General features: G+C 34.6%; 1 protein-coding gene across 1 annotated transcript; it reads right to left on the bottom strand.

Moving 5' to 3' along the window:
• Positions 1-14,162: 14,162 nt before the first annotated feature.
• Positions 14,163-17,420, bottom strand: LOC147292585 ((-)-germacrene D synthase-like). Its single transcript, XM_086234590.1, has 7 exons — positions 17,202-17,420; positions 16,712-16,982; positions 16,218-16,590; positions 15,877-16,098; positions 15,365-15,503; positions 15,000-15,248; positions 14,163-14,653 (listed from the first exon to the last, which is right to left on the bottom strand). The coding sequence occupies exons 1-7, from the start codon at positions 17,337-17,339 to the stop codon at positions 14,360-14,362; spliced, it is 1,686 nt and encodes a 561-aa protein (XP_086090716.1). The 5' UTR covers positions 17,340-17,420; the 3' UTR covers positions 14,163-14,359.
• Positions 17,421-27,522: the final 10,102 nt, after the last annotated feature.

Below are 27,522 nucleotides of genomic sequence, written 5' to 3'. Positions count from 1 at the left end.
GATGTCTAAAAGGGTACATTAGATATTACCCCTGGAGACATCAGTTGAAATGAAGATTATTCATCAATTTAATTTGCACTAATGTACGTATATCGATGTTTTTCTAATAGTGTAATTATTTCCCATCGGCCAGTAAATTCAAACAAGCACTCATCTTGTCTTCCACAATCTGACTTTGTCCAACTTTTCTTTCCCATCCTTTACAACCTTCCCATCATTTTCTATCCATATCTTATAGGCTGGTTCCTGAAAACTTCAAAAATTTAAATGCAGAAACTCTTTCTCACATCCTTTGTTTCTTCACTTCAAGTTGGCTTCTCTTCAATTCAGCCTTCAAAGTTCAAACTCAGTTGATTTGTTCATACTTCATTGAGATTTGAGGTATGCTATCTTTCAATTTTTTCTGCATTTTTCGCTCTCTGCTCTCACTCTCTCTTTCACAGACTCACATTGCATGTTGTATTTTGAAGAAGAGCGTGGGTGGGCTTTTGTGCTTGAGAACTTGGGAAATGTGGGTGGGTAGGTTAATTAATAGGTTTACTTAAATTTGTGGGTGGGGGCGTGGGGCTGGTGGGCTACTTTTTTTTTTTTTTTCTTTTTTTTTGTGGTCAAAAGGGCTGGTGGTCTCTCAGTTGGGCTTTTTATTTTATTTTTTTTTCTTTCAAAATAAGTAAGAACAAGAGAATAATTAATATGTTAGTGGTATATGTAACTTTTAATTGAAATTAATATGGTTGTTTAATTTAATGTAATATGTTCAATAAAAAAAATTAGTGAAATATGTTTAATTTACTATGGCGTAAGATTATTGAAATATGTTTAATTTACTATGACATAAGATTTAGTGAAATACATTTGATTTACTATGGCATAAGATTTAGTGAAATATGTTTAATTTACAATAACATGCATCACAGATTGGGAATGTAGAATTTAGGTTAATTAATTGGGTAATGTAGGGAGCTCAAGAGAGATGTATATGTTCCATGTCTAAACATACATGATGAGCTATTCAAGTGTCATGAATTGGTACAACTATTGTATGGGGTAGATGAAAGCTCATATAATTAATTATGAACTTGCTAGGTCCTATTTCTAGATGTAGATGGACTCTCATCTAATTATCACCGATGTTTATTATATCTTTTTGCATATTATATACTCATTATGAAAGTAATAGTTTATGCATTTTACTTGTTTAATATATGAATTGATGATTGATTATATATTTCTTAGAGTTTTACTAAAAAATTATGTATTTTTGTTGACTTACACCGATATTTTCCTATATCGATATATCCGTAAATTTGAGTACTGATATTTAAGATATCTCCGATATTTTCAACCTTGCTTATACTTAATTGATGTCAATAAACATCCAATACCATGTTCAAGGTAGGCAGAGGCAGTCATATGAAAGACTAAAATGAGGCAACCTGGCCATGAGTATCTACTTTTCTAGCCAAAAAATGAAAAATATATACTTCAATTAAGTCCAGCTCTATAACCCAAAAAATAAAAAATTCTAGCTCTATATTTTGATGAAAAGTCCAACTCTATATTTATACGAGACATAAAAAATAAAATTATGTTTACTTAATTGATATCCTAAATAAAATTCCCCAACCCAATTGGTCAAAAGGGCTAAATTGATAGGATTAAGGGGTCTACACTCTACAGAGTCATTCTCTCTTGACACTACAAGAAAAACCTTAATATATATCAGTGAAAAACCGATATCTATTTAGGTTTCTAACCGATATATTGAGTGCCGATATCTATTCTCCCATATTACATATCAGTTATACACTGATGTCTATACTATATTAGATATCGTATTTGTTTGATAATCTGATATGATATACCACCATCGTTATCAGATATTAATCATTTATTATATCTTAAAAACTTCATTTCGATATGTAAGATACTTATGATATCATTAGTAATTTTAGAACCGATATAAAAAATGTATTCAATATCGTCTTAGTACTTAAAATCAGATATAAAATGAGTATAGCATATCGGTTTTGTAATTAAAATCGGATATAAATGGTGTATTACATATCGGTTTGGTACTTAAAATATGATATAAAAGGTGGATAACATATCGGTTTGTACTTAAAATATGATATAAAAAGTGGATAACATATCGTTTTTAAATTAAAATAGGATATAAAAGGTGTATAACATATCGGTTTGGTACTTAAAATCGGATATAAAAGGTGTATAACATATCAGTTTGGTACTTAAAATCGGATATAAAAGGTGTATAACATATCGGTTTTGTACTTAAAATCGGATATAAAATGTGTATAACATATCGGTTTTGTACTTGAAATCAGATATAAAAGGTGTATAACATATCGGTTTTGTACTTGAAATCTGATATGAAAGTATCCTTTACATATCGGTTTTTTGTTTTTTAAATGATGTTGAAACATCATTCCTTATCGTTGCATTTTTATATAATCTGATATGCTTCTGATATGGATAAAAATTAATTGGTAAATATGCATCCACGCAACAATTACTAAGCTTCTAAAGTAATCCAACTTAAATTCTTCCATTCATATAAATGAATCCAACATCCAAACTCAGTAATGAAGTTAACAAAATAAGATTACAAATCCATATAAAAAGATGGATAGCCCTCATCATGTATACCTCAAAATCACTATCCTATCTCCATAACCTTCACAAAATCCATCTCTAGCTAGCTAGATCCTAATTAAATACATGCCAACATGTACAAAAATAATGAAGGCATGACAGTGCAATTCAGCTAAGCCTAAATTCTGCCTATAAAAAAGATTTGAATCTGAACTAGCTAGTATATATCTTCATATCTACAACAAAATGCTCAAAAAGGTACCAAAAACATGCATGTTAGTCTAAATAAAATTCATGGAAACATAATCTCCCCATTCAACCCGGACTTCAACTATTTGTTCATGTGTGTAACTGCTCATCTTGTTCTTCAGGTTACTCCACTGAAAACAAGAAAGAAAAGTGAATTAATTAATAAGATGGCAGCAAGGATCCCAAAGTATTGAAAAGTGCATTCAGCAAAAATTGGGTAAACTAACAAAATTCAGACAAACTTGGAAGAATTATTGACAATAACAAGTGTGAAAAATAGAAAATGAGACTTTGAATCATCTCTCTCTTTCTCTCTGTAGCTAGTGATGATTTTCACTTGAGCATGTTGGAGAAAACATGTCAATTCATGCGTGGCAAGACATGCTCTAATGCGACATTTATTTTTTTACCAAGCTTAGACCACCTATTTTGTAGATATAAAAGTCAAAGCCTATCAAAAGGTACTGCCTACCACCCACTCGCTCCATGCTGCTACATTTTCATCTTGGAAACCTCCTCCACCACGTTGCCTTTTCCTTTTGGGGACCCATCTCAACTAACTTCCATACAAACTTTCACAACCAGTGAGAAAAGTATATTTATTGTAATGCAATCCAATCCAATATAATGATTCCATTGTAATAATTATAAGGAAAAGCATGATAGAATCCTCTTAAGTGTAGGGTAATCTTCTTTGAATTTCAAGGTGACATTCACAATTTATGCATAATTTACTATAGTGGATGAAGATTCACAATAATGTAAACAAGTGTGTACAGAGGGTGAGGCATAATCGTTTTGAGCCAAGAAGGGTCCATGCCACAAACAGAAAGGGCAAAACTGATGGATAAGGGAATTGGGCTTTCAAAGGGCTTTCAAATGGCTGCACATATATATGATTCAAAAAATGGATCATGCAAGTATAAATGAGTAGTCATAGTATCAGCCTAGAGTTCAGCAATAATGCAAGTTAAAAATAATGAAAATAGAAGAGAAATGCAGACCATCAACCCAAACACACCCTTTAATGCACACAGCACCAACCCAAACACAAATACACATAAAAAATTAAAAATATGCAAAGCCAGAAAACAAAGTCTTAAAAACCAGCAACAAACTAGTATCCTAGCTAGGCCATCCCTTCCTCCTGTAATTCCCTTTTACAAGTTTCCTAAGTTAGAACTGTACAAAGGATAGCAAAATATACCAGTCAACTGCCCCAATAGGAGTAAGTATTCTAACCTGCGACTCATATGCAAGGGTTGTGTCATCAACTATTTCCTTCATGTACCTCATGACATAATATCCACATTCAACACCACCCGGTTGTTTAGGACACTACAGACAAGCAAAGGAAATTACATAGAGTTATACTTAATTAAATTAGTCCAATGTGTAAGACATAAGAAACTTAAAGACTTAAGTAATACATAGACACTTACATAGAGATGCTTCCAAGTTGGTGATTTCGGACCTTTCCTTCCCGTAACCCCATTAAATTGTCTAATAGCACTAGTTTAGACAAAATATCAATTTAAGTTATATATCACAATTTAATATACAATCCATATTATGTAAGATGGTACATATTAATAGACACTTATGTGTTCATGACATCCATCCAGGCTGGGTTACTGGTTTGTCTTGGGAGAGGGCCCATGATGTGGACCACGTCCTTTTCTTCATTAATGATTGTCAAAATCCAATGGTTACTGTCAAATTGAACGATACTTAGCCAAAGAAATACACATGAGCATAAAACTAGCATTAAAACATCAACCAGTCAAGGGATACCCAGCATTGAATGGCACTAAAAAGACACGATCGCATTTTCCTTGCTGGAACCTATTTGCTAGGTAGGTTGATCTCCGCTCTGGGTTTCCAACTCCCATAGAGATGCGTGCCGGGTCCACCAAACCAACCATGTCAGTCATGTTTGATTCGAACAGCCTATCGTATAGGTGCCTATCAATGTTTTTACAATGCATGTGTATCAGAAACAATTCAAGTTGAGAAATAGTTGAATAAATTAACTATGCATGTGGTTGAAAGAGTAAAATTACCTCATGTACACAACTAAGCATGTGGCTGAAAGTTCTTTCATCTCCAATAAGCTAGTAATATCCTCTTTTAATATATAAAGTCTTCGGACATCTCCAAAGACTTCTGCCTCCACTTCACTACTCATGACTTTGCCAATAGCGACCATTGTTTCCGTTGCAAATCGATACAACAACTTGCATTGCTTCGGGACGTGTTTTTCGGCTGCTTCCTTCTTGAATAGCTCCTTCACCATGGCAGGAACCTGCTTTTTCTGGTTATAGGGTATCAAAGATAAACAAGAGCTTGTTAGTGATTTACTAAGACAAAGACACATCAGGCATATTGGAATTATGATCATAACTTTCTTGCGTAGCTGTGGATTTATTTTTCATTCATTTGGCAGATATTGTATGCTAATCATCAAGAAAATTGTGTTGCTTCAGATGCTAGTTTTATATAAAAGAGTGGTCTATGTTGTTTCTGCTGTTAGGAAGATAGAAGATAATAGTTTTATAGTAATATTAAAACCTTGGAAATACTGCATTTAGTTCTAGAGAATCAGTGGCCTTCGCAAAAAAAGTTTTAAGAGCATGTTTCTGATGTCTAGCTAGACGCAGGTTTATTAAGCTGCTAGTGACAAACATGTAACTCGCTGAAATATGAAGGAAAAACACAAGTGACCTGAAGTTGGTATTTACCTTCTTGTTCCCAATGATAACAAGTTCTTGGGGCCAAGCCACATGGCTTCCAACAGCCTGCCCAACTGTGATTAACTCGTCCCTTACCGGGAAGGGAAGTAATGCTTCTTCCTTGTTGGCAATGTCAATTGAAACCCTCACATTTCCCTCACCTAAGGGAACACCGTGTACTATGTTGGATGCCATATCAATCACTGTATCCCATGCAACAATGTTGGCGACATCTCCTACTGCCATTTTGCATGATTTTCCCTACACAAACATAACAACTCATAAGCTTAAACTTAAAATCAGATTTGTAATCAATAGCTTTCTTTGGCTTAGAAACAATCAAACTTAAGTATATTACTTGTCATATGAAAACATGGCACCAAAGAATCATACGTTACCTTCATTGCTGCCTCTTCCATCTCTTCCACCGACACTGCTTCAACTTTCTCTTCAACATCAACCTCTGCATCCTTAGCCTTTTCCTCACCAAAGCAACTTGCTTTATCGGAGACCATCCCTGTACTTGGAACTTGTTTTGGTGTAGCCACATTGTTCATTGACTCCAACTTCTCAATTCTGTCCAACAGCTCCCTATTGTTCCTTTGCAATATAGCCACTAGGTCTCTCTTACTCATGGTCATCTCATCCCTAGGTTTTTTTGGGATGTTGAAGTACACCGAAGGATTGATATTTCCCCCCACACCCTTGACCCTACCGGCATGCTCCGGAGTATCCAATGCCATGCTTAGAACATCATTAGCACCTTCCAGCTTTCACTTTGTCCATCAACTCGTTCTGCCAAAATAAGAAAAACATGAACAGTTTCAGCATATCACTACACAATCAATTATCCAACCTCAATCTGTGAGATTCAGTAGCTTACTATGACTTTAGCCACATGCATCACTTCTTCAGTCAAGTTCCCATTATAGTCTTCCCTAGCTTTCTTCTATAGGCTAGAGCGGTCTAGATCATCTTCATCAACATTTTTCTTCCTCTATTCGGCATAAAATTAACCATATATATAGTTAGTCCAACCTCCAATTCCCATTACATATAGTTGAAAGACAAATCAATTATGGGATTCTTATAGCCTTACTAATTCCTCCTCCAAGCCAATATATCCCTTCCTTGATAACCTATGATGATACTTCTGCTTTGCAGTTCTTTGCCTTTGAGCTTCGTGTAGTTCCTACGATGACGACACCACATACCACAAACATTAGACCCTAAATGGAAGCTAACAAACATATATATGTACCACAAACTTTGAATTCTAAACTGAAATCTTTACCAGAAAATCGTTTGATAATCGTTGAGCAACAAAGGCAGTCCAATCCTCTTGTGCAATAAAGTCGTACTCCTTCGGCTGGGTCTACAAAGCTTCCGCTTCTGGGTCATCTTTGAATGGCAATATGTATTTGGTGGTTAATGTAGTCTTGAAAGACCTCCATTTACTGCCAGCAGATGACAACACCCATTTCCTGCTTTCTTTGGCCAACTCAAACGCTTTCTACAAGGAACAAGTATAATGCTTATGCGACTGAAATTATAAAGCTTATGTGACTGAAATGTTAATGCTTATGCGACTGAAATTATAAAGCTTATGTGACTGAAATTATAATGCTTATAATGAATTGAAGATGAAGCAAGTGTGTAACAAGTGTATCTAAAGGAAGTGTGTAATGAAAGAAAAATGCTTATAATGTGGCAGAGCATTATGTGGTAGTGTATATGACAATATGCCTATATTATATACGCAAGTGTGTATAATGGCAAATTTGTATATCCATGTTAAAGTATCAACGAGTGAGCAGTAAGAAGAGTAACATTCCCTTAATTTTCTTGTGCCAATTAGCCTAAACTGTTACAGGCATATTCTTAGAGCAGAAAATTTATGGTATCTGGTATAATGTATGCCTCCCACTCTCTTCTAAACAATAGTATATATAATTATAATGTATGCCTCGCTCCCACTCTCTTCTACAATAGTATATCTAATTTATAAACTTTTTAATTAAGACACATACAGATTCAAATGACACTCTGATTATAAGAAATTTTATGAAGGTCTTAATTACCTGAACATCGTCCCAAATGTTCTGCTTTAGGTCATCTGGCACTTTCGGCCAACAAGTATGCGTAATAGGTATAGTTGTCCTTGCCAAAACTCCTATGTAAGAAGCCAAGTACAACCTTGTTTCCCCTACTGGCAAGCCATGTGAGTTGTAATTCACTTTCAGCTTTCGACCTAAAGCCTTCTTAACAACAATTCTGTGCATCTTTGTAACACCACGTGAGGATTTGCTGCTGCCTTCATCTGTAACAGTGTCCTTTGAAGTCGAACATGCTTTTTTATTGTCCTTGGCCTTGGAAACTGAAGGTTTCTTGGCCTTTGATTTTGGGGTGGCAACCCTATTGCCTTTGGATTTCGCAGCTATAGCTTTTTTTCTTGATGGTGTAGCCATTATCAACTCATATTCCTGAAAACATTAGTAGCTTCAAAGTTAGAGCAATACTTACTTGTGTGCTTAGTAACGTGTAAACTGACAGGTTAGTGACAAAACCAACAATCAAGAAAAGAAAAAGAGATAGAAACCTTTAAATTGAAGCTCGATCACTGAAATTAAGTGACAAATAAAAACTGAATAAATTCAAACCTTTAGATTTTCAATTTGTGTTTTTGGAGTGATCAATCCATACACCCTCACAATTATCCCTCTTGTAACTGTTATCATCCTCTCCCATTATATCATCAAATTCCTCAACAGGAGGTAATCCAAGGCTAAAGGATTGATGGTCAATAATGGTGTCCCCCAACTCATCCTCATGAGCACAATCATTAAACTCTCTATTTGGGACTGCAAGTACCACTGACCAATTAGAGTCTAGTGGGTCTTCTATATAAAATACTTGCTTCACTTGGGCAGCCAAAGCAAATACGTCTTTCTTATGACCTATCCTACTAAGATTAACCAATTGGAACCCTAGTTCATCTGTCTTAATTCCCTTATTGTTCTCTACCCATTGACATTTAAACAAAGGCACCCTAAAGTCGTTATAATCCAGTTCCCATATTTCTTCGATAACACCATAGAAAGACATATCAGTGTAGACAGGATTTTTATCCTTCGCGCTTGCCACTTGCATTGTCTTTGCCACCAAGGTCACCCCACTGTTTTGGACTGTGCGTATGGAATCACGTGCCTTTGTGTGATAATGGCAGCCCTCAATCTGATAGCCCTCATACTGCAACACACTCATAGGTAGACCTATAGCTAGCCGCTTCAACGAGGCCGTTATGCCACTGGATCCACCATTGATTAACTCTGCCACCTATGAGAACAAAGGTTAGGATGTCATTTTTAAAACAGAAACACAACACCAAATAGATGACATTAGGCTAAGTGGTTTTAAAGGTAACAAAGTAATACCTTGTCACGTAACCAATAGATAAATCTGCGGTTGTGCTCTTCTAGTAGCCACTTTTCACTTCTTTTTTTACTTGAATAAAGGGTTTTTAAGTAAGCCATATGCTGTCTATAAACAGATAAAGTACAATTATTAAAACATGTATATTATGCATTACAAAAACTGCTAATTAAGTGTGTATTTAACACAATCAGTGAGCTTACTCGGCATACGAATCGCATTCAGCGGAATTCTCCGAAACACAACGGTGAGCTTGTTCCCAAACTTCACGGTCTACATTAACTACCCTACCACCTGATAGAGGCTTACTAGTCTTTGGTGCACCCATACGCGAAGAGGGAGTACCAATTGCATGTACCCCAGATAAATATTCCGAGCAAAACTCCACGGCTTCCTCACCAATATAAGACTCAGCAATGCAGCCCTCTGGACGATTACGGTTCCAGACATAACCTTTTAACACTTTCATGCCTCTTTCAAATGGATACATCCACCTATAAAAGACTGGTCCACACAATCGTACCTCTCTAATAAGGTGCACAGTTAAATGGACCATTATATCAAAGAATGAAGGTGGGAAAACCTTCTCCAGCAAACACAAGGTGGTTACAAGATCAGACTGAATTTTATCCAACTTGGACACATCAACCACTTTGAAGCATAGGGCATTAAAGAAGAAACACAGCCTAGTAATAGCATATCTCACATTCTTGGGCAAAACTGAACGGATGGTAACAGGTAGCAATTGTTGCATTAAGGTGTGGCAATCGTGAGACTTAAGACCGAAAAGTTTGAGCTCTTCCATGGATACTAGGTTTCGTATATTTGAAGAGTAACCTTCCGGGACCTTGATACTAAACAAACACTTGCATATAGCTTTTTTCTCATCCCGAGAAAGTGTATATGGAGCTGCAGGCAGAAATGTCCTCTTGTTCCCAATTTGTGGTGCCAAGTCTAGTCTTACCCCAATTTCCACGAGATCTAAACGGGCAGCCACCCCATCTTTTGTCTTACATGGAATGTTTAGTAAAGTCCCAATGATACTCTCGCACACGTTCTTCTCAATGTGCATTACATCGAGAGCATGCCTTATATGAAGGGACTTCCAATACTCTAGGTCAAAGAAGATTGATCTCTTCTTCCAACATAGAGCATGGCTTTCACCACCTAAGTTGTCCTTTCTTTGTTTCTTCCCAAAGATACAATTGATTACTGAAACTCTTTCCAAGACTTGATGTCCACTTAGAGGTGTAGGAGGCTCACGCTCATCTTGCTTGTTATTAAAAGCAGCCATTTGTCTCCGATATGGGTGGTGGCGTGGTAAGAATCTTCTGTGGCCTTGGAAACAAATTTTCTTACCATGTTTTAGCCTAACAGAATCTATGTTTTCTCCACATATGAGACATGCTTTATACCCTTTCACTGAGGCCCCAGACAAGTTACCATAAGCTGGAAAATCATTGATCGTCCATAGAAGTACAGCCTTCAAAGTGAATGAGTTTTCCCTGAAACCATCATACACTCCCTCAATTCCATTCCATAGTGCTTTCAAATCATCAACCAATGGTTCTAAATACACATCTATGTCATTTCTTGGCTGCTTAGGACCCAAAATCAACAAATTTAGCATCATAAATTTCCTCTTCATGCACAACCACGGAGGAAGGTTGTAGGTGACTAAGAGGACAGGCCAACAACTATATCGACTACTTAATGAACTGTGTGGATTTATCCCATCAACCAAAAGGGCAAGCCTTAGATTTCTAGGCTTGATTGCAAAATCCGGCCATTTATGGTCAACCAACTTCCAAGTTGGAGAATCAGCTGGATGGCGCATGATGCCGTCACTCACTCTCTGATCGGCATGCCAAGTAAGGTTCTTCGAAGTTTCACAAGATTTAAACATTCGTTTAAACCTTGGAATAGGAGGAAAGTACCACAATACTTTGGTTGGCACCCCTTCCTTCTCAACTGCTTCTTTGTTTACCTTCCACCTAGAGAGATCACACTTCGGACACCTTGTTTCATCTTCATACTCCTTTCTATATAAGATACAATCATTCGGGCAAGCATGTATCTTCACAGACTCCATTCCTAAAGCAGCCAATGTCTTCTTCGCCTCGTATATAGACAAGGGTAGCACATTACCATCGGGTAGCACATTACCATCAGGTAGCATATCTCCAAAAGCAACCAAAAAATCAGAGAAGCTACTCTTTCTCAACCCATGTTTTGCCTTCAGGTTGAACAATCTGACCAATGCAGATAACCTGCTGTACTTATCACAACCAACATATAAGGGCATTTCCCCTTCCTCAACGAAACTCTGAAACTTGTCCGGATCATGATTGAAATTATCAAACGCTCCTTCGCACATGTCTACTGTTTCAGAACCAAGAAAACCATATTGCTCATCCCTACAGACACTAGCTTCACCATGCCATATCCAGTTGTTATACCTTTCATCAAAACCATGAAAGTACAAATGCTCCCTAACCACTTTTACCGTATACTTACTCAAGTTCCCACATCTATTGCAAGGACAATGGATGTACTTATGTTTGCCATTATTGCCTACTCCTAACCTTAGAAAATTCTCAACTCCCACCTCATACACCTTACTCCTTCTATCAGCATGTATCCATGTTTTATCCATTGAACTTATTGATATCAACTTCACATGAAGAGAAACCAAGTTAATTCAATACCAAATACCAATTAAAGATGCAAAATATATAGCTATTAAGACACCTATTTCCCAAAACAACAATCTAGCAAAGTCACAATCCACAATTATTTCAGCATTCCTAACACAAAAACATGCAAAATAGCAACATACAACACAATTTTCACCAATTTTTAAGCATATATATAATGCAAAAATAAGATGTTTCAGAAATTGCATAATGCAAACATATGTAAAAATAAAAGGGTATGGGACTGGGCAGAATCTGTTAAATCATCTATGTAGCCTAGCTCTTTTTTATAGCAATTAATTATACAAATAAAAGCTACAAGTTTAAGTATTGCACTAAGAGAATATACTCATAGGTCCTCTACAGCGAGAATTTATTTTAATTCTCATATTTCATTATTAAATTTACATAAATTAAATCTTATATCTATTATAGCACAAACTGAAATAAATAACCAAAACAAAACAAATTTATTATAAGCAACTAAGCAACTCATTTCGTAGTTAATAATAGTAAGATTTACAGTGGATATGCTTGGTCCCATAATTGCATGATAATGCAAAATACTACATCACCCTAGATGCTTTCATTATAGTTCAAGCACTCTCTTCAGGAAATCAATTTGTTCTTGCCTTCAATATAGTTCAAGCACATGTGAGCCCTTCATATTCTTGAAACCAACCACAGAGTACATGTCAAGTATATTTGATATACTTTACTACACGAAAATTGGCTGCACAATCATAAAAGGAAACAAAGCAGAGAAAAGTTACCTACAAATTAAAGCCTTAAGTTGCTTAAAACAGAGATCAAAGGTTTTCCTTGCTTTTTTCTGATAGTACGTTGCACCCTTACCATATAGGCATATACCAACAAACTCTGGGTATAAATGATTTCCCCGGAAGCAAATAAAATTTAAAGGCCCTGCAAAGAAATAAAACAAGTTCAGCCCCCAAATAAACATTATTTCCTTTTAATTAGTGAAGGAATTTTGTATACAAACAACAACAAGAAACCTGCCACACTGCAAAATCTCAGAAAATCTAAACCAATCTGAAAAGTTACTGGTTTTACTAAGATCCAAAACAGGGATCTTGTGCAGTTCATCTCCCATCCAAACTACAATGTTGCCTGTTTGGCCTCCATACTGCCACCCCATATATTGAAAACCCAATTTCAGATTCACCAAGACATACAGAAATACCAATAACCCACAACCAATTAATCACCTATAAATATTCATCTTGGATGATCGAAGGAAATTTATGGTGATTGAGCCCGAACACAAACTGAAATTAAAAATCATCAATCAACTAACCAATGAATTTAGTTAACAATATAACGTCAAGAAATGAAACAAAGGGAAAGATCCCAGCACAAAGTCAAAATACAAATCCCTGTGAACAAAACTTGTAAACATAGCAAGATAGTTTCCTAGCAAATCTTTCTCAGTAACAGATCCTCCTAGTGAATTAAATATGTGACAATATCCTGTTCCAAGGAGAGAGAAATTGAAAACCAAGAAAACCCCTTATTTTGTGCATTGCAAACGAACCTATGGAAATCCCTAATTTGAAGAAAAACCTAAACAACAACAAGAGAGAAGAGGACAGAGAGATAGAGAGAAGAGGATAGAGATAAAGAGAGAACCCAGGAGAGATGAGACTGAGCTTACCTTTTGACGCCGCAACCCAGGAGGATGAGATAGTTCGTACTTGACCGCCGACGGCAACTTCGACTTCGACGGCAAGGTCTGAGTGAGAACGAGACGCGCGAGAGAGAAAGAGATCGACAATGGCGGCGATCGAGTGTGTGTCTCAGTTTGTGTTTGAGAGGGTGAGATCGAGAGAAGGAGATGTCTGCATAGAAGGGAATGTGTGTGTGTGGATATCGTGCTGGGGTTGGAACACTTAGCCAAAATTTTTAAGTTTGTGGAAAAAATTCCCCCGTGTTTTTTTCGGTCAAAATATAGATATCAGATATGATTTTTACATATCAGTTTTTAAAAAAACTTAATCAACAGGGAAAAATTAAGATATCGGAAAAAAAAATGGTGATATGTTAATGAGTTTAGACATCATCTACAAAATTAACCGATATCTAAAAATATACGATATCGGTTAATGTAAAAACTGATATTAAAAAAGTGATGTCTATTACAGTTTTTCCTGTAGTGTGACATACATTAATTGTGAATCGAAACTCTCTTTTACAACCATGATTGAGAATTGCACAGAAAGCCAACCAATAATGTGATGTTCTTTCATAAATTTGTTCTAAATAAAATGTGATTTTGAACTGAATTTCAAATAAATTATAATTAACACTATTAACCATTGAAATTGAGTTAAAAATCGTAAATATTAAGACAAAGTAGAATCGGATCCAAATTACAAGACCATAAACTATAGTAGAACGAGAATGATATGTACCCACCATATAAAAAATTTTATTCTTTATTGATAGAAAGAAAAGAGGACTGACAAACAATATCCCAAATATTAATTACTTCATGGAGATATGGTTTCAACTGCAATTAAGCTCCCACTGTCGAAACAGTTTTAAAGGACGTATTAGCTATAGGACTTGGGAGACCTTATTTAATTTATATGAAATACGACAAGTTGAATTTTAGGGTTATATAGGCACAGGTTCGACAAGTACAGAAGCTATAGAATCCTTGAGCACATTTATGTTGGTAGTGTAGCCATCTCCATGCTTGTATACAACATCACAGGCACGCATTAGATTGAGAATTCGTATTAGTAGGGGCATGGGGACAGCAGTAGGTTGGAGGCACGCTTCGTTTATGTCCTTCCATGCATTATTCACTTGTTTACGAAGTTCGATTATCGCTTCTTCTTCTGAGGCACCATATTGTTTCATGTAGCAGTCCACAACTGAGGCAACATGTCCCCTCTCTTTCTCAAGCTACATGAACGTACATCATAATTAATGTCATCATAAATTAATTACTAGTGCTATATATATATATAATCCTTTTCTAGAGAGGATGTCTGCATTTTTCAAAATTTGCGGAAGTCGACACAGTGCCGACATGGGGTAGACAGTGTATCGACACGAAATTCCAAAACTTGCTTTAACACATCAGAACTTGCTACAACATATCATATATGTCGACACACTATCTACCCCATGTCAGTAATGTATCGACATCCGTAAATTTTGAAAAATGTAGATATTCTCTTTAGAGAAAAATTCTATATACGTATATGCACTTGTTATTATTATAACTTATAAGTAGCTAGGTACATACCTTGCGGGACGCTATGTCATTCTCGAGTCTGGCAATTGTTGATGCAGCCTTTACAGCCTGGGGGTTACTTAACAACCATTCAAAGGAGTCTTTTGTAACAACATCTCCCATTCCAACAAAGGATATGGATGTTAGCAATTCGTAGCCAGCGGTCTGAAGCGATATGGGCATATATTCATCTAGTGTTGGTATGTGTTTCTTGTGGAACCATTTTGCTTCATGGAAGTAACCTCTAACTTGTTCCTTCATCTATTTGAGACACCAACCCAAATTAATAATATATTTTGATCAGTAATTAATTTTAGGCTTAAATATTGATCACAAATTAAGAATGGAATTAAGTAGATTCTGAATTTGGGGCTTACTGCTTCTATGGCATAATGGTTGCGATATAATTTTCCTTCATTGGAAAGCTTTTCTTCGATTTCACTATACACATCCAACAGTGTCTGATAACATACTTTCATATACTCTGGCAGTTGATCCATGGCAGAGATGTCCCACCTAGATCATCAAAATTAATAAGCTAGACTATATATATAATCTCAAATGAGTCAAATCAGTTAACTAAACCTACCGTCTGTTGCAATAAGCTAGCTGACCTCAATTTAAAATTAAGGATTATTAATGATCAACATATATATATATATATTAATCCGCTAAACCCTAAACCCTATTATACGATCTAGAAAGAAGATGTTAATGTATCATTCATGTATTGGACTCTACAAAAAAAAAAAAAAAATTTAAAGAGAATAAACCCTTTCAAATATATGAATTGTTGCCACCTAAGTTGGGAATCAAAATTTGAGAAAAGTAATTGAGGCAATAAACATATTCCTATATATATATAATATAAGAGGGCAAGTGTTCAAACCTCTCCACAGCATCAGTAAAGAGCTCTAGATCCTCAGGTGTGCCATAAACATCATAAATGTCATCAATAATGGATGCCACAGCAGTAACTTTGCTTAATATAATCCTACCGAAGGAGTATTCAGGCTGAAAGTAGACTGCCAAAGGCCAACAGAAGTAGAGCTCAACCACTCTGTCTCTTACAAAAGGTAGCTTGTTTCCAACGTCCAAGTCATTCCACCACCTGATCAATTGCATAATTATTTAGTGGAATTAGGATTTGCTTCAGTTTTCAGTAGCACGGTAAGAACTTGATCAGAGATCTAATTACAAATTTGAGTGTGATAGGGTTTAGTAAGTCACCTTGTAATAGTAACTAGTTCCTTTTTATGGAGTTGCTGGAGCAGGTTGAAATCTAACTTTGCAAATGTTAGGAGAGTTTCGTCATGTGAATCGCGCTCCTGGTAGAGAGACAAGTAGTACCTTGCTTCAATCCTTGGCATGCCCTTTCGTAATGACTGATATAAGGCATGACTCACTTGTTTCGAAAGTGGGGGGCTTAAACGGTTTGATGCCGACTCAAGATGAGTGGTGGTGAAGGTTAGTGCCTCTTCCAGTATATCCTCTCCGTGGATCATAAAATGTGTTGCTTCATACAAGCTTAACAATCCAACCACATCATTTATAAGTGATTCCTTAAATTTTTCATCATTGTCCTTGAACTTGTTGAATATGTCTGCAAGATCCGCCAATGCATTAATTACAGCATCATATATATATGATCATGAGCAAAATTACCGTACTGAAAGAAAGCAGTTATAAAAGATATTATGACTGTCGAGGAGAGGAGGACTTACCGCATGGAATGTTATAACCTTGTTGTCTAAGCAATCGAAAATGAAGAGCGACAGTGTAAAGGTCACCATCATCACAGACTTCATAATAATTCTTGTGAATTTGCTGCAAAATTTCGTCTATCTCATTTGGAAAATGATAAGACACCCCTAAACGTTGAATGTCATCAATCAAGTCCAACTTTTGTGAAACATTTTGAACTGGAGCCATTATCTTCCTCTTCACTTCTTTCTTCAGTTCTTGGACTCGTTGCTCCATTTTAGTATTTGTTTTCTGTTAAGACAAATTGGAAAAAAGACAATAAAATTAGTAAAAAAATGACCAAATTAATTTGCTCCCCTAACTGAACAATCTTTAAGAGCCTAGCTTGGATGCCTTAAAAAGAAAAAATGAAAAAGAGTGACCTCTTTATATGGTGCAAATTTAAACAATTCAAAATTAATCTATTATGAATGACTAATTAACTTTAAGAAATTAATTAGTATGACTTACCACGGAAGCATTTGACAGAAAATGGTCAGCCCAAATGCTGGAAGGAAAATTAGCTGAAAGTCGATTAACATCAGGAGTAGTATTGGCAATATATGTGGTTTGAGCTTGAGATGCTGAAACTTGAACTTGAGCAGACATTTTGTTACAAAGACTGAAATGAAACTTGAGGTTTGAGGCTTTGAGCTTAATTGATATGCTGAAACTTGGGGCACTTGAAAGTTAGGCTAGCTGGAGTGAGTGAGTCGAATAGCAATGCTTGCTAGCTATTTATAGAAAAATATGTAGCTACGTACTGTAGTGAAAGCAACTTGTACCTAAATGTGTAGAGCGGACCGAATGATGAGTACTAGGAAGTAGCAGCTACGTACACCGAACAAAAAACTTTTCTTTCTAGACAAAATATAAAAGTCCAAATGATATTTTTGGTCCTATTTTTTTAAAGTAATAATTTCAGTCATTAATTTTCAAGTTGATTGCAATTGGAGTCAAATTGTTAGTCTCCTTTGAAAAATTGAAAGAATGAAATTTTGGGCCTACGCGCGTAAGACGGTAGGTGTCAAAATATATTCAACATGCAAACATTCCACTCTATACAGGACATAGGTGTCAAAATTTCCATGGAAATATCATTATATTTGTTTCGTCTCCACTCCCAAAATATATAAAACATGCAAATATTCCACCGGCCAACAGTAGGTGTCAAAATTTCCCAGATCCAATGGGGGTGGTCCAAACAAGTCAATTCATCTCGATGGAGTTCCAAATCCACGTAGAGGAAAAGCAATTAGTTGATCATGTTTTCCCCATTTCTATGAAAATTGAAAAGTACACGGTCAAAATAAATCGCTGCTGCCAAAACATATTCAAGCATCCATTTTGTTATATATTACCCCTGAACTTTAACCACCACATCACCTGTCATGACTTTTCTTTGTTTGTTTTAATTTTTTGGCCACGATGACTTTTCTTTGTTTGATTAATCTTACGGTCCTTACCATGAGTTTTCTAGCTAGAGACTTTAATCTGCTTTATTTCTTATTACTTTTTTTTTTTTATAAAACAAAACTTATGGGCCTTATATATTCTCCAACTCCATCTTTTATGGTTTTCTTGCATTTGTCATACATACTTCATGTGAAATTTATTTCTCCTATTATCACAAACTTGCATAAGATTTTTTGATTAGTTACTAGTTACTATCAGGGTATTAATTAACTTTCAAAATTTTCACTTTTTTCAAGGTTTGAAATTTTAATACACTACCAGTCTATATTTTGATAATTTCGTCAATTTTTTCCAATTTTTTGGTAATTTCTCTTCAATTTCACAATATCAGAAAAAGTATTAGACAAATTGGAAGCAATGAGAGTCGAACCGCTTCCTTCCCTGCAAGCTGCAAGCTGTTTTTGTTATACTTCTCATGTATTATATATTTATAGCGTCCTGGTGTGAGTTTTACATTTTTAACATTTAACTAACATTTGATATTGCTGTGAGAGGTCTTAAAAGTGCTTTTATTGAAAATTTTCTTGATAAAAGTGTTTGATAAAATAAAGAGAAACTTAGAGATAGGTCCAATGTTAACACCTTTCTTAGAGTAACACCAGGAGAGATTTATAATATAGATAGAAGTCCTTTTAATCCTAGTCATCAATTACTCAGCAGCCATGTCACCTTTTTTTTTTCCCCTTTAATTTAGAAACAACACTGTGAGTTTCTCCAGAAGTCTCGTTTTTTTTTCTCCAGCCTGCTTTCTTCCTTTTTTTTTTTTTTCTCAAGCCTGGTTTCTTATCATCCGAAACTCTCTCTATTCAAAATTTGATCTTATCTCTTATCTAGTATAGTTAAGTTTCGATTGTACCAAGTTGGGTAGAGGAGAATGTTGCTGGGGTTATTTGGGTTTTGTGGTTTTGGAATTATATCTTTCCTTCTTCTACCAGATAGACCATGGTTGACACTAGACATTCGAAGGGACTGATTCAACCACAAATGGTACGTACGTTTCCTTTTCAAGTTGGGATTTCATTTGGGTTTTTTTTCGGTTTTCTGTAATTTATGTATTTCATGTACCATGGGAAAGGGGTTAATGTCGGATTGGATTTCTTGTTTTTGTTTAATAACTTTGTAATTACTGTATTTCATGTACCATGGGTTTGAGTTTCAGGGTGGTTTGGGGTTAGGGTTCTTATTTAATCTTTTGGTTATTTCTGAATTTAATGTACCATGGGTTTGGGTTTAATGTCGGATTGAGATTTCATGTTTTTATTTAATTTCCTTTTAATTTATGTATATCATGTACCATGGGAAAGGGGTTAATGTCGGATTGGATTTCTTGTTTTTGTTTAATAACTTTGTAATTGCTGTATTTCATGTACCATGGGTTTGGGTTTCAGGGTGGTTTGGGATTAGGGTTATTATTTAATCTCTTGGTTATTTCTGAATTTAATGTACCATGAGTTTGTGTTTAATGTCATATTGGGGTTTCTTGTTCTTATTTAATTTCCCTTAAATTTATGTATTTCATGTACCATGAGAAAGGGGTTAATGTCGGATTGGATTTTTTGTTTTTGTTTAATAACTTTGTAATTGTTGTATTTCATGTACCATGGGTTTGGGTTTCAGGGTGGTTTGGGGTTAGGGTTCTTATTTAATCTCTTGGTTATTTCTGAATTTAATGTACCATGAGTTTGGGTTTAATGTCGGATTGGGGTTTCTTGTTCTTATTTAATTTCCCTTAAATTTATGTATTTCATGTACCATGGGAAAGGGGTTAATGTTGGATTGGATTTCTTGTTTTTGTTTAATAACTTTGTAATTGTTGTATTTCATGTACCATGGGTTTGGGTTTCAGGGTGGTTTGGGGTTAGGGTTCTTATTTAATCTCTTGGTTATTTATGAATTTAATGTACCATGAGTTTGAGTTTAATGTCGAATTGAGGTTTCTTGTTCTTATTTAATTTCCCTTAAATTTATGTATTTCATGTACCATGGGATAGGGATTAAGGTTGATTTATGGTTCTTGTTATGTTTTTTTTTTTTTTTAATTCCAAAATTTCATGTACCATGGGATAGTGTATAATGTCGGGTTGGGTTTCTAGTTTGTATTTCATTTCTTTGTAATTTCTGGATTTCACGTACCAGGGGATACAGTTTGTGGTTGGATTGAGTTTTTTGTTCGTATTTAATTTCTTTGTAATTCCTGAATTTCATGTACCATGGGATAGAGTTTAATTTCAGATTGGTTTTCTTGTTCTTATTTAATTTAATTTTAATTTATTTGTTTCATGTACCATAGGGTAGGGTTTATGATCGAATTATGTTTGTTGTACTTATTTAATTTCTTTCATTTTTCTGTTTTCCATGTACCATGAGATTGAGTTTAATGTCAGATTGGGTTTCTTGTGCTTATTTAACTTCTTCGTCCAACATGAAGGGTTTTTTGTCAATTCTTTTTTGGTGTGTGTTTGATTTTATTTTTTGTGGTTGGTTTTTTTTTTTTTTTTTTTTTTTATACCAAGTTTTAGGGTTCTTGGCAATTCTTAGTGGAAGGGAACCATTTGTGTTGTATCAATTGATTTTTATTTATTTTGTTAATTTTCTGTGTTGTACCAATTGCACAATTAGTAGTTGATTAGTTTCTTAGAATCACCATTTGTGTTTAAAGTGTGATTTTATTGTTTTTCTTTCTAGTTGATGTGTTTACATAATCAATTAAGGTGTCAAAATGAACATGGGTGATTCTGTGTTGTTGAAGGTCGTAATGCTAATTTCCTGCAAAATAGACTAAGGTTTAGGTTTTTTTTTTTTTTTTTTCTTTTGGAATTAAATCTACCTTGGTTTTTTGGATTTTGAGGAGGTAAATTTAAGGTTTTTTTTTTTTTTTTTTTTTTTCACGTTTTACAGGAGGCCACTAAACGCGTGACATCGTAGCAGCTCTTATATAGGTCATCCATATACCATTTTTTTTTTTTACTATTTGAACAGATCAAAAGTTCTTTGACGTCCGAGCATGATGTGTTAATGAGGGTGAGGTGTCAATGATGTTAGATGATTTAGAAACTAATGCAGCCCAAAAATAATGTCTGGCAGCAGCAGTGACTTATGACTTTAAGATGTACAAGTTGTTGGTACTTTGTGTTTTTTTATTGCTTTATTGGTTGGTTCATTTAGGTCAGATGTTGCTCTACTTTTGGAACAACCATGGTGTGTAGGATTGGTGGATCATTCATTTTGGTACAATGATGCAGGAGATCAAGTTCATTTTGGTTGTGATGCTTATTTTTCCTACTTTGTGAATTTATGACAGTTAATTGATAAATGCAAATGTTTGTTTGGATTTTATTGAGTGGGTTTGGTCTGCAAAGTTATTGTTTACAATGTTTGTTTGGTCTTCAAAGTTATTTGGTGACTTTATAAAAGTAAATTGATTGGATTTTATTGAGTGCGTTTGGTCTGCAAATGTCTGCTTATGTGAATTGATGAAGGGATGTGTATGGTAATTTATGAATTGTTGCAGTTTAATAGTTTGTGTACATAGATGAGGGCATATATTGCTCTCTTTTCTTTGATTGTTTCAGTGAGCACTTGTATGGACAGGTGCATGATGAGGGATGTTTGCACCCTAAACTTTAAGGCGTGGTTCTTTAACTGTACTTTGTAAATCTAAAGATAGTTACCAGTTCATTTTGAATGTACCATTAATGTACCAATTCATTTACTAAATGTACCACTTGTGATTGTAAATGTATCAGACCATATGATGGTGCGGTTGGTGCCCATTTGTTTGCAAATGATTCTTGATAGATAGAAAATTTTATCATATATAATATTCAATAATATTCAATCATATTCTTTTTTCATTATCGATCATTGTCTTTGAGGATTGAGTTTCATCCATCTGCTTGTTAATTAAAGGGCCCGTGGTTTTAAATTTGTCTATGCATGGTTGGTACATTATATAAACTAATGATTTTTTCATTTGTCTCCACGCATCCAAAAGGGAAAATGATTGAACATCATGCATTTAAACACTTTTTACTAGAGAATAATGTATATGAAGAACATAACAAGGGTGTATTGAGAGACAATCAAGAGCTCGTGGCTGGAGCAGCTAATATTCAAGAGCTAATATTCAAGATGAGAACATGTAATCTAGTTTGTACAATAATATGGTTTGTAAATTCAAACTCTAATAGTTATTTGGTTTCTTAATTCAAAATTGAGTAAAGATAACAATCAAATATCTGTTTGGTTTTTGAAAAATATCATTTAAATAAAAAATGATGATGTGTATATATCATTTAAATCAGAAATGCTGACGTGTATTAGATTTTCTGATGTGATAATCAGAAAAAGGACCTTAATCTATATTAAAAGGATTTCCTTATAAATTTTAAAACACCCTCGGCCTCTACGTAAAAACTATTATCTAAAAGGGTCTAAGCCTAATTTTCTCTAAAATAAATTGTAACCGCTTATTTTAAAAGCGAGGGGTTCTCGCAGCAGTTTTAAGAAGTAGCTCAAGGCTGCTTTTGAAATTCTCGTTCACCAGAAGTGGAAAAGAACCGGTGTGTGGTTTAATGATTTTTTTTTTTAAATACCCAACGAGTCCTTAATAACTTTTGCAATTGACAACAACTATTCTTCTCATTTTACACATTTCTTTGTTCAGCTCTCCACTTTCTTCTTCTTCCCATCACTGATTTCAGCTTTCTTCACTCTTTTTCTTTAATTTTATTTTAGGTAATTTTCTTATCTCTTTCATTTTCAGTTTATGTCTTCAGTTTCTTCCTATAGAACCCCAAAACCCAAATCAAAAAATTCTCAATAATCTATCAGTGATGGCGAGCCAAAATCAATAGCAACGTACATCAATTGCCCATTCTAGTACGCTCTGATCAACGGTGCTCACAAAGAAGAGGTTCTTGGGTTTTTCTCCAGGTTGTTAGGAAACCCTCATAGTGTAGGACTTTAGTTTCTTGTCCTTGTGGTTAATGTTATTCTTGTATATCAAGCAATCCTAATTACTTTAGGTTAACACGTATTGGGCTGTGTATACATATGTACTCTTCTCATAATGCAATTATCAAGTTTAACCTTTCTACATGGTATCAGAGGTTCTAATGAACTTTGTGGGCTTTTCTCTCTTCTTTTCGAAACCCTAGCCCCCCTCCTCTTCCTTCTTTGTTTCCATGGCGTCTGCATCTACTTCCTTCTTTTCCTCTACTCCCTCGGGTCCTAATGTGGTTCACTTTTTGAAGCTCTTTGAGACTAACTATCTCTTTTGGGAGAGTCAGATGCGTCCTTTTCTTATTGGGCATGGTCTTTTTAAATTTGTTGATGGTTCTTATCCCTCTCCTTCCTCTACCGTGGCTACTCTTGCTGATGCCGCCACTGGTGCTGCTGCCTCCCTTGCTCCCAATCTGGCCTATGCTTTTTGGTTCCAACAAGAGCAGTTGGTGGTTAGTTATATCACTTCTACTCTCTCTGACCCCGTGCTCTCTCTTGCTGTGGGCAAATCCTCTGCTCATGCTATTTGGGAATGTCTTCGTCAGCATTTTTCTCAGGCCTCCATTGCCAATTCCAACAATCTTCGCTTTCAGTTGTTGTCCATGGAGAACGGTTCCAAGTCTGTTTCTGAGTATAGCATAAAATAATGACACGTGAGATAGTATAAAAATATGGTATAAGAATGTGGTAAATATAGCATTATTCTATAATAAAATGTCAAAACTAATTTGCAGCATCATCTCAATAAGGCCATTAATAATTAATCCAAGATAGTGGTCCATTAAACCAATGGGGGTCCATATTCCTAACAATTTTCAAGTATCAAAGTGCGTTAGAAGTTCATAGATTAATTACTTGTATCACACATATTGAAGTTAACTTTCATATTTGTCTTAAATTATTTCATTTTTTAATTTGAGAGCATGGCTATCATTTTTTAAACAGAAGAAGGAAGATGAAGATGCCAATCTCAAAAAGGTAGAGGAGCTTTAAACTATAAACATACGAAGTACTGCAACTGCTTAAGATGAATAAGAACATTGAGAAGACAAAACTGAGAAGACAAATAAGGAGGATTCCCATAAAAAGAAAGGAAGAAAAATAAGGACTAATAGGATATAGTATAATGTTTCCATTATTAATGGTTAGTTTAGTTGTTACTACTATTGATAGGGAATTTGCTATTAATCCAATATATGTGATTCAATGTCAAACATTGGTTGAGTATTTAACGTCTAATTTAATTATGTTATCAATATTAGTATTATGTCTATTTTAGTCCTTATACATAGTCACAACACTTTTAACACTAAAATTTACCAGACACTTGAACATTACTTTTTATTCCCGCAACACTTTTAAAAGTACAGTTTACCAAACACTTGCTATTTTATTTCATAGTTAATTATTTTCACAGCACAGCTATAAATGATTATTCTCACCGCACAATAATACTAAACTAGCCTCACCTCCTCTTTAGACACTCCTTTATATGACTCTCATTATTGTTTTCTCTTGTTTCAAAATCTTTTCTCTAACAAATATTTGTCTCAAGCTTTCGATCCACTAACAAAAACAATTTCACACAATGTTATTCTATATATTTTTTTATTTTTTCATTTTAAGTAAATCTCTTGTATTATTTGATTTAATTTTCTTTATTTGTAAATGATAATATTATTATTAATGAGTTAATCTCATAAAACAATGATATTCGTATACATCTATTATTTTTTTACTGTTGTTTTTTTACTTTAGTGTTATAATTACATGGTTGGCATGTTAACAATTACATGCAAAATTATTCTGAAGTATCATGAGGTGATTATTCTTCGCAATACACCTACTCTGCACATGAGGATAATGAAGATAATAAACATTTTGAACCTCATAGAAGCTCTATGTGGTATTGATTACTTGTGTAATTCATGATGCAATATAAAAAGTGTAAAAAGTTGTTGTATAAATAAAATTGAGGTGTGTGTTCAATAAAATTTCTATAATTATTAATTAGTGAACAATTTTTATTTAAGAGTATTTGCCACCAGTACGCATTATATTCATCTTATATCACATGAAATCTACTATATAATTTGGTTTCTTCAATATTTTTTTATCAATGTAGTAGATAATATGTTAAATAAACATATGTTAAAGTTTTATTCAAAATTTTCATATTTTGATAGCAATTTTTGTCGTTTTTGTTGAAATCAAAATTGTCTCCAAATTTCCATCGAAATTTCAATTGACATTTCCTTGAAACTTGAAATTTGGCTCCTTGGTTACTATGAATCAAAATGATAAGAGGTTTTAATTGATATATCTTTTGTCATATGAGAAGGGATCTATCTTTTCCCAACTTCACTAACAATTTGGTTTTTAATAGATTTTAGAAATAATTAGGCTTGGGTTCTTTAGAAAAATAGTTTGTAGATGGAGACCGGATGTGTTTTAAAATTTATAAGAAAATTATTTTAATTCATAATAAAGTTCTTCCCCGATTTGTAGGGTATTTTCCCTCCTAAGATGTAGAGTGGGCTTTGTAGAGATTTCATGTTAAAATTTAACTCCGGGATTTTGGGTGGCGAAGTTAAAACCTAACATAAAGCCGTCAAAGAAGAAAAATAAAAAGACTTGATTAAAAAACATAAATCATTACCGGTCATAGTCTCAGAAAGACTCATAAAATTGATTGAACTCTAAGTCTCCCTAGATTTTATCTTCAAATAAAAATGAAAAAGAGGAAAAACAAAAAAACAAAAGTTTCAAAATAAACTAAGAACTCGTAAATTTAAAAGCATATGAACTGATTACATATGTACCAAAATTCAGTCTTTTATTATAGGGTGCCGCTATTTGCACCTAAAATTTTTTTTTTTTTTTTTTTATCCCCACCATGATCTCTACACCCAACTCCAAATTAAAAATTTAAAAAATTTATTACCACACCGAACCAATTTTCCAAAATTACCCTTATCAAAACCCCATAAACACACCCAACAATTTGTATTTTCTATACCCAACAAACATCACCACCATCACCAAATACCATAACCACCGCCATCCAACACCAACTTGGGTATCAACAATGCCATCACAGAGATCCATTCAAGAGAAGTGTTAAAGACATCATCAATCATTTGAACAAAAATATTGTTGAAGAAACTTAAATTCATATACAAAGGGATTTGGGCATTCATGCATTTATATAGATCAAGGAAATCACCAAATAATGGCCAGACTTGGCTACAGGTTTTACTATATTCTAGAACTGAGTGTATTGAATCTATTGATCTCATTTCAGTTCAAGCAATTTCCAAGCTTCAATACCCATAAAAAACTAGTATAAATAGCATCCGATATAGATGGATTTGCCGATTTGCATTGCCAAGAAAGGTAAGTTAGAACTATTCAAAAGTGATTGATATTTCCAACAATGTTATAATTAAGGATTGACATAAATTCAATTTAGACACTTAACTATATAAGCTGTTTCAACGGGGTCCATGAACTTTAAAATATTTCAAATATACACCCGATCTATTATCTAAATTGAAAAATGAATTTATGTCCATTGATTCGTTGAGAGATCAGTTAAATGACAGCTTGACTTTTGCTGACCGGGATTAATTGACAACGTGACGCTATCTCAACAAACATTTCCCGCCAAATGAGCGACACGGGTCAACAATTTAAATACAATAGAGAGAGAGAGAGAGATAGAGAGAGAGTTTGTGGGCCCGTGTCAGGGGTTAGGTGGACCTGTGTCGCTCATCATCTGTTTCTCTCTCCTTGAACACAAATGAGGGATTTGTATTCGAATTTGGGGGAAAACGTGATGTTTTTTGAAGACAAATGGTCAGGAGAGTGTTCGACGAGCGGGAAAGAGGTGATGGGTGTGTGGACCCCTGTTGCTCATTTGGCGGGAAATGTATGCTGAGTTGGTGCCACGTCACCAATTAATCCCCGTTAGCAAAAGGCAAGCTGACATTTAATTGATCTCTCAATAAATTGATGAACGGAATTTCATTTTTCAATTTACATAATAAATCAGGTTTATATTTGAAAGTTCGTGGACCCCGTTGAAATAGCATATATAGTTATGTATCTAAATTGAATTTATGCCTTAAGGATTTGATACCCCCTCCCACCTACCCAATTTGTCTGTGAAAGATGGGTGAATCAAAGCAAGCTCATCTTGGGTTCATTGCTTTGGCAATTGGAGAGAGGAGTGAAGATGCTGGGTAAACAAAAATATTGGGTATACTTCAAGTTAATTATTTTTTTAATTTTAAATTAAGTGTTTGTCCAG

The sequence above is a fragment of the Dryas octopetala genome, chromosome 2, assembly GCF_963921425.1.
Source record: "Dryas octopetala chromosome 2, drDryOcto1.1, whole genome shotgun sequence".
Lineage (NCBI taxonomy): Eukaryota > Viridiplantae > Streptophyta > Magnoliopsida > Rosales > Rosaceae > Dryas > Dryas octopetala.
Note: the sequence above shows the minus strand (reverse complement) of the source record. Positions and strands in the feature narration are given on the sequence as shown.